Genomic DNA, 9131 nt, shown 5'->3' on the forward strand with positions numbered 1-9131 from the left:
TTTGCTGGCTTGTGGTGGACACTTTTGTCAAAATTCCATTTTTGCCACGGACATACAAAATGAGTGGACAATAATATTACCAGAAACACATAAAGAGCTAGCCCTGAATGACCATAACAGGTCTGGCAGTACTAGTTCGACTCCTAATATGCCACGGTTTTGTAGTAGTAGTGTCATACATATACTATAAGTGTAATTGGGTCTCATGATCAAAATAAGAACATTATAATGGTGTATAAAAAATGTAATCTAAACTTTACCATGGACAAGACGTATTGCCACAGACACATTGATGACCCCTGGTGTTTGCATCTCAAAACTGTTACTCTACCGGGTATCAAAAATCCAATGAGGACCTGTACACTTAAAAAAACCATAAATATTTACGTTTGTTTTGTTACCATGTGTTTGCATGCATATGTTGTGTTGTTGCTGTGTGTGTGTGTTTGCATGCATATGTAGTGTTGTTGCAGATCAAAAATTGTCAAAGGTTAGCACTTCAAGTGTAGAGGACAATCTACTCACATTTCCACTTATTTTATTTGACACACACCAATAAACGTAACAGTTATGCGTTTCGGCCAAGAGCCTTTCTAATTCAATTGTTACCTGTGTATGTTCTCTTGATGTTCAATATGCAATGCATATGATCTAAGCCTGTGTGTGTCCTCTGCATATCAAGATGAATACTGATACTTTGCTATGGCGTTGCTCCGGTTTACCAATCAGGTGCTCCGTGCAGCAGAGCAGTCTCACTTGTGGGCGGAGCTGGTTTTCCTCTATGACAAATACGAGGAGTTCGACAACGCCATCATCACCATGATGTCACATCCCTCCGATGCATGGAAGGAGGGACAGTTCAAAGACATTATCACCAAGGTAATGTCGTGTATGTGCATGACTCTATGACTGATAGTGTTATATTATATATCACCAAGGTAATGTCGTGTATGTGCATGACTCTATGGGCTGTATTTTGCATGTCTTAAGTACCAGGTCTTATTCCCTAACTTGAGTAAACTAAAGACATGGAGGCGTGATCAATGCCATTTGGCTATTCTGAGTGGCCAAAGAGCATTGATCACGCCTCCAGGTCTTTAGTTTACTCAAGTTGGGGAATAAGACCAGGTACTTAAGACACGCAAAATACAGCCCAAAGACTCATAGTATTATATTATATACACAGACTCCATCTTGCTGTTGCACCATGCTAAACTCACCATTCTCTTTCTTTTAGGTTGCCAATGTAGAATTGTACTACAAAGCCCTTTTTTTCTACTTGGACTACCATCCCCTGCTCCTGAACGACCTGCTGGCTATACTGTCGCCGCGGTTGGACCATAGTAGAGCCGTCAATTTTTTCAGCAAGGTAATCTTTCGAAACGTTGTTCTTAAGTGTCTTTACTTTTTGTACAGTCGGTATGCAAGACAAAATGAGGTGACACACAGGCTATGCTTTGTTTGTCCAGGTCAACCAGCTGAAGTTGGTGAAGCCTTATCTGAGGTCTGTCCAGAGTCACAACAACAAGGGAGTGAACGAGGCCCTCAACAACCTGCTGACAGAGGAGGAGGATTACCAGGTGTGTCTGTTAGTTAGACTTTCACTCCTCATATATCACAATGTACACTGGTACTTATTGAAACTGAGTAACTAATTGAGTTGCTCAGATTTATGATACTTGTTGATGATATCAGGTGATATGTGTTCCAGTCAGGTCCTATGTCTAGCACATCACTGATTACCTGTGGCCACTAGAGGGAGCTAGACACAGGGTCCTAATGGAACTTGGGTTCCCTGGGATGAGAGACACAATCACCCCCATGTCAGAGGCATATCTACAATAAGCCTGTCCAAATCCATTTCTGGCCTGGCCAAAATCCATACAATGAGAAAAAAAGAGGACAAAAACAAGACCTGAGAACTATTAATGGACAGCTGATTGGCCGTTGCGGTAGAGCGCGACCCTCAATCACCCATTGGAATGTAAATGCATGCCTTTCAGCCTTTGTATCCTACTCGTCTGGCAGGTATATCTCTTTGAAAACCTTTAGTGCTACGATTGTGCGCAGGGAGACGACAATTAACACATGATCTTGCCTGCCCAAAACGTAATTCCTGGATATGCCACTGCTTCATGTGTGCATGTGCTTGTATGTTTGCATCATTCACAGGGACTGAGAGCGTCCATTGACGCATATGACAACTTTGACACCATCGCCCTAGCGCAGAGGTTAGAGAAGCACGAGTTGATTGAGTTCCGACGCATCGCCGCCTACCTGTACAAGGGAAACAACCGCTGGAGACAGAGTGTTGAGCTCTGCAAGAAGGACAAACTCTACAAGGTACACATCCAACAATACCATTCACTTCTGCTTAGTCATTTACATCTTGCTCCTGTAGATGGCACTGTTCATCTTCATCAAAACACCGACCAGCTCATAGTAATGCACTTCACCAGTTGCTCATCTTGGTACTTGAATGCACTACTTTTAAGCACTATCTATACCCCTAGGGTAGGTACCCTCACAAAGAACATGCAGTAATCCTGGTCTCTAAACTGCCTCCCCCTGGCCGGCCAGGGCGCCTGATGGAGGGGAAAGGAACTCGTTGGAATAACGTGTTCCTTCCACCCTTTACGTCCAACCAGGGAAACTCCCCCCTGTCAGGTGTAAAGGAGCAACTTGGACACTCGTGCATGAAGGAAGCATGAGTTCAAGTCCGTTGCTCTCCCCAGGTTGGCGGAGGGTGTGTAGAGCCCAGGATCACATTAGATAATTGACACAAGGGGGGAAAATGGGTTACAAAATCGTGGGATAAAGAAATATATAAATAGAAAAGAAAAGGAAGAAATACCGGGAAAAGAGGGGTTTTCCCCTGTACATGCAGACTGTACTGTACATGCAGATTCCATTTATATATTTGTATCTGTCTGCCAGGATGCCATGCTGTATGCTGCAGAATCCAAGGATGCAGAGCTGGCAGAGACTCTGCTGCAATGGTTCCTGGAGGAGGACAGGAAGGAGTGCTTTGCTGCCTGCCTGTTTGCCTCCTATGACCTGCTCCATCCGGATGTGGTGATGGAGCTGGCCTGGAGGCACAACATCATGGACTTTGCAATGCCATACTTCATCCAGGTTATGAGAGAGTACCTCACCAAGGTTAGCATTTCAGTGCCAAAACAAGACACTTCTGTTTTGTCTTGGTTAATTTCTGAGAAGATTCATAGCCAGTTAAGTCTCACTTAAAGCAGAATTTAAATGTTCAGATTCCTTTTGAGCTTATTGTCCTCGGAAGAGGAAAGGCACATTAGAATTAACTTTGATTGCTTTTTCTGTGTGACATATTGAACCATTCTTCTCGGATGATTGGTTTGCTGTAGATATTCCACAGGTGAGAGGACAGTTTTCTCACTCTGTCTCTGTATGTATTGAAAAATAGTACATTTTAATAATAAGTAAACATGTTGTGTTCCGTATGATGATGAGGTCTAGCTTAGCCTGAGAAGAAGGCTCTCCTTAGTGATGTTTAGAAGCATTACCCCATGCCTCCTCCCAAAACGAGACCTTCATGACTTCCTGTGCTGTTTCACCTGTAGACATGTGAGATGACAAGGGCATCTCTGTGGGTTCTTTTCCAGGTTGATGCGTTTGCAGAGAAGGTGACGGTCTCTGGCCCTATTTATTTATTTCTCTTTTTGTGTTCCGTCTGGTTCTGTTGTAACTTATTCCTTAGGTTTCTGATGTAGGAACCTAGCATGGACTGTAGACTTCAATAGGCCCTAACGTTAGCTGAGGGGCTAGTTCCAGTCCCGGAGAGCTGTAGCATGTACAAGCCTTTGTTCTGGACCAACACAGCAGATTTTGGGATAAATTCATGCGTGCGTTTGAGTGTGTTCCAATTTTCCTGAGGTGGGGGTGAGCATCACAGAATTCTTCTTGGGGTTGGGTTCACTACATTTACTATTTTAAATTATGATCAAACTACTTGGCGTTAAAATGCTTTTGACAGATGAGGCAACCATGCTTGACTTAAAAGAAAAAGTGAAGAAGGTTCATTAACATTAAGCAGCCAATTAATCATGTGATGGAATACATAAGCAAGAAGATGCATGCTGCAGATGTGAGAGTTACTGATGCACTTGAAATGGCTCACTAGTCTGTGCTAGGCAGCAAAGTTATAGTTATTACTGTCATAATCTACCGTATATGTGTAGCCTAATGTACATTGTGTAGCCTCTTGCAGCTAAGCTTACCAATTTCAGAATTTATTTTTTCACTGATCACATGTGAAGTGAAATGCAGTCAAGCCGTGGGCTTGGGTAGATTGCAGGGTCCTCCCAAGTATTACATTTGTGTCCACTGACTGAGGAATATAGTCTGAAATACATGAGCAAGTTTGAAGGCCTGAGTACCTGTAAGAACCTCAATACGAACAGGGGTGCGCACGCTTATCCGACATGCGGAAATCACCCGTCGCTCCCGACAACTTGGGGTTAGGTTAGGGTCTAGGTTGTCGGTCTAATGACAGTCGGACTGATCGTATGTCGGAAACTAAAGCCTGTACCCATACGAACACTGTACATGGCCAGAACTAAAGCCTGTACCCATACGAACACTGTACATGGCCAGAACTAAAGCCTGTGTGCTGTGCATTTCCTCCGGACCAGGAGTAGCCCGTACCAACCTAACGGTACACCCTTTCCCCTCTAACCCCTCAGTCTTGGGGCTGCATCTTGGTGTTTGATTGGCATTGTTTTGGTCCTCTCCTTGACTGCTACTCCAACATCTGCTCTGACACAAGATGTCCAGATAGATGGGTTTTTGAAGAAACCCAGTGGTAGACACTTTGTTCTCAGAGCACTGTGAGATGAAGTGTACAAGGAGAGGTAGCCACTGTGGACATCTTTGATGCATCCCCAGGTTGCTAATTCCAGGTTAACACGATGGGCAGTATAAAATGGCTGTTCACTAAATCCATATAGGCCCACTACTACTTCCTTCAAGGGCTGCAGGGTCCTCACATTTTCTCTCTCTGTTGATCTTCTATCCATTAATTTACGCATTACGTACATCATATCCATTGAATTTCTTTTTTCCACAGGCAAGCCACCTCGTTCCATAATGTAAATCTTTAGTGAAACTGCTCGGGTCCAAACTTGTCACTGCAGCCCTTGAAGAATACCAACACTGACGACCCATTTTACTACTTCTAGATCTAGTTTAACACTGAGACGGTACCACTAACATGCAGGAGCTGTCTTAAAACCAAGACCCCCTGTCAGCTGGCAGCTTAATTGGCAACGTTTCCCAATGATGTTTTACATACTATGTAGAATAGGATTTCTACATTTGCATTATACTACTCCTGATATTTACTTTAAGAATCCTTGCCATTCTGTATTAATGTACAGAAAGCCTGCCAAAATATCATCTATTTATTTGTCAGGTGTTTAACAAACACCTGACATTATTATATTGAAATGGATTCTTGACAGAAACATTACACTAGAAACAAATATATAAATTCAGCTGAACCACTTTTCAAGTAACGAATTTGACTTGCATCAGAAACCTTGCTAACTTTTATTTAGTTTTCTGTGTTGCCATTTACACTATTGATGCACCATGCCTGAAAATCCTTTTGCACCAAGTCCTGGAAAAACCTGAAAAACCCTATGTTACTTCAAATGTATCACACAAATGTCTGAGCAACACAAGAGTTGGTGAATTTGTAGCTTGCTTTTAACCCAGTGATACCGGTATTTACTCTCAATGGAACTGTAAGGGGGGCTTGCTCATAGCCATGTAATGGAAGCATGTGATATGGGATTGTGAGTGGCTGAATTTGTAGCAACAGCCTACATGCATGTACTAAGCTTCTCTTCAATGAAAACACAATGACATGGTATTTTATGTAGCACCCCCCCCCCCCCACCTCCACCCCGATGATCCTTGCTTTTGATTGTGAAAAGACAATATACGGTTCTTTACCACTTAAACCCTATATATCCCTGTACTGTACATCATTGATCAGGGTCCCCCAGGGGTCTCTACTTGGTCCCCTCTTTTTTTCACCCCACCAAACCAAATGTCATGAAAATAGCAGTTCTACAAGTTGTGAGCTCGAAGATCTGCTGTTTTCACTGAATAAGGACGTCATGAACCCTAGCTACTCTGGTGTGTACAGTGTACTGTATAGTGTACAGTGTACTGTATAGGGCTTCAGTGGTTATATGGCCTCTCACCTGTACTGAAAGCTACAATAGAGACCCTCACCAAAACGCATGGCATCTTCTACCTCAGTAACGTATGTATGTGTACTGTAGTGTATTGAATCATGAAAGTTAGCTAATATGATATGTCTTATAACGTCTAGTATGTATGTACTGTATAAAGTGTATACTAAAGTCTGGAAAGGTAAAATTGTGGTCCTTTACCATAATAATACATATTTGTTGTAAAAACAGAATAAATATTCATCATTAATAAGTGTGTGTGTATATATATAATAATCTCTGTCCAGCTAAATCTTTGTACCTCCAATTGTGAATGTTTTTATTTTATTGTTTTGTATCATACTTGATGGAACACATTATTCTCTGCATCTCCACATACCCATGCAAAATTGTGAAATATGCATTCTGAATTAATTTGGACCATCCATACATTTCCAAACAATTCCTAAAAGGTTTTGGAGGTACATGTTTCTGCGGAACACATTTCAAGTCCATGCACTGTACATTGTGCTGCTTCTGACCAACTTCTGTTCTCACTCCACCTCTTTCAGGTGGACAAACTGGAGGAAACGGAAAGCCAAAGGAAAACTGAAGATGAGGTGACGGAGCCTCAGCCTATAGTATTTGGTATGTCCAGACACAGTGACTGTTCATTGCATTGTTAAACACATCGCCAAAACGCTATCCACCCCAATTTGTCATGATCCAGGGTGAACTGACATCGATTGGCCTGAAGTAGATGGTGTTGCACTAATTGCAGTCAAATTAACATTTAAATGATCCTATCTCTTACTTTTTTGAAGATAAAATGAAATTCATTATTCTAACCACTTGAACCCGAGCGATCTCTTTTCTGGGCATTTCATAATGGTGAAATGAGTGGATCTGCAAGCTCGCAAAACACATTGTAACCCAACCCGTTCTGCCAAAGATGTTCAGTGTCAAAGAAACAAAGTAGTGGACCTAGTATAGACCCCTGGGGTCTCCGGTCAATGTATAGTAATATATAATGTGGTTAATCTATGATATCACCAATTTGTCTTCCTGTTCTCACAAATTTGCTCACCATTTTTGGTGGTTTGAAATTGCTGTAGCTACATCAATCAGGCAAGGTAATCCTCACAAAGACATTGTAAAGTGATGACTTTTGAGGTGGAAGATTACTGTCCTCCACCTTCCCCTGGACATCTGGAGGATTTTGAGGCAGTGGTCATTAGGCAGTGGTCATTAAATCATACTGAAAGAATAGGAAGTTGACAGGGCGGTTGTTGTTGTTGCTCAGTCACTAATGGGCAGATGGAACTTAGTGGAAATAGTGACACACAATGTTTAATTTGGTGAACTCTATACATTTGTGCTGTATGTCTCTGTCTGCACACAGGTCAGCAGCTGATGTTGACCGGGGGCACCAGTCCAGTAGTGACTCCTCAGCCGGTGTATCCAGGTTATGGGTACGCTGCCCCAGCCTACCCTGCTCAGCCTACTTATGGCTTCAACATGTAGACCTGTTACTTCCCCCCCACCCCCCTCCGTTTAACTTTCCTGACCTGAACCACACCTAATCATGCTGCTCTGGATCTCATGGTGGCCCACCCACAGAACAGAGACCCCTGATACCCCACCACCACCACGCCCAGCATTCATTCCCAAGGAAACCGCCACGCCCTCTGCCACATGACTACGGAGTAACCTCTCTGACGCAACCACCACTCCACTTGTTCACCCACCGAGACTCATAGAAACTGCTTCCACATTACCCCCTCCTCTCCCTCTATCCAGTGTTCTTCATTAGAGATGGGTGGCATCAAGGCCATCAGATCCCTCCGTGTTGATGAACTCTTGACCATGTCACCTCATTACACAGCATGAAGTCTGCTCTTAGCTCCTAGAGAAAGTCCTGTGCATCACTGGGACAACATTCTGTTCCATCAAACCACTTTCTCTACCCTATCGCTGTTCCATGTAGACTATTATTAACCATAAAGCAGCTGTTTTCATCTATCGTTTATTGTTTTGATTTTTATTGTAACATTTTTTGTTGCATAGAGATACAGCACTGAAGAAGAGACTTTGTTTTTGAGGAGGGAGGTTGGGGGTGTTGAATGGAACCGGTGCTTCCTCCCTCCATCCCGAAGCACTGCTAAAGGCCTTATATTAATAGAGGAGGTGGCATAACTGGGTCAATGACCATATTCACACGACAGCCATTTTGCTTATACTCGGGTGTATGACATACAGTACAGTAAGGGCAAAATTGGCATTGAGTGAATATGGTACATCTTTGTTCCACAACTGTCTCGGATCAAACTCTAAAGACAGTTACTGTGCAATAGTTAATTTTTTCCTTTAATCCTTTAACAACAGGTACCAAGTGTTTTAAAAAGGCAACACTGAAGCCTGATTTATACTTGGATAAGTATAGAGCACCCTTAAGGTTACGGTACTGTGTGTGTGTGTGTGTGTGTGTGTGAGAGAGAGAGAGACACTGCGTGTGTGTGAGAGAGAGAGACTGCGCGTGTGTGTGTGTGTCTGTGTGAGAGACTGCGTGTGTGTGTGTGACTGTGTGAGAGACTGCGTGTGTGTGTGTGTGTGTGACTGTGTGAGAGAGACTGCATGTGTGTGTGTGTGTGTGTGAGAGAGAGAGAGACTGCGCGCGTGTGTGTGTGTGTCTGTGTCTGTGTGAGAGACTGCGTGTGTGACTGTGTGAGAGACTGCGTGTGTGTGTGTGACTGTGAGAGAGACTGCATGTGTGTCTGTGAGAGAGACTGCATGTGTGTGACTGAGAGAGACTGTGTGTGTGTGTGACTGAAAGAGAGACTGCATCTGTGTGTGACTGTGTGTGTGAGATAAAGAGAGAGACTGCATGTGTGTGACAGAGAGACGGCATGTGTGTGT

At 43.2% G+C, this 9131-nt stretch overlaps 1 protein-coding gene across 2 annotated transcripts in view; it reads left to right on the forward strand.

Moving 5' to 3' along the window:
- Positions 1-7832, forward strand: part of cltcl1 (clathrin, heavy chain-like 1) — a 36340-nt gene extending 28508 nt beyond the window's left edge. Inside the window, exons 25-32 of one of the 2 annotated variants that reach the window (XM_083784775.1) lie at positions 730-879; positions 1238-1369; positions 1470-1580; positions 2173-2343; positions 2938-3159; positions 3639-3665; positions 6788-6863; positions 7618-7832. In XM_083784775.1, coding sequence (XP_083640901.1) covers positions 730-879; positions 1238-1369; positions 1470-1580; positions 2173-2343; positions 2938-3159; positions 3639-3665; positions 6788-6863; positions 7618-7739 — 1011 coding nt within the window. In that variant the 3' untranslated portion in view covers positions 7740-7832. The remainder of the gene's footprint in view (positions 1-729; positions 880-1237; positions 1370-1469; positions 1581-2172; positions 2344-2937; positions 3160-3638; positions 3666-6787; positions 6864-7617) is intronic. The other variant, XM_083784776.1, reaches the window with a different exon arrangement.
- Positions 7833-9131: the final 1299 nt, after the last annotated feature.

Source organism: Protomyctophum parallelum (genome assembly GCF_964188405.1).
Source record: "Protomyctophum parallelum genome assembly, chromosome: 15".
Lineage (NCBI taxonomy): Eukaryota > Metazoa > Chordata > Actinopteri > Myctophiformes > Myctophidae > Protomyctophum > Protomyctophum parallelum.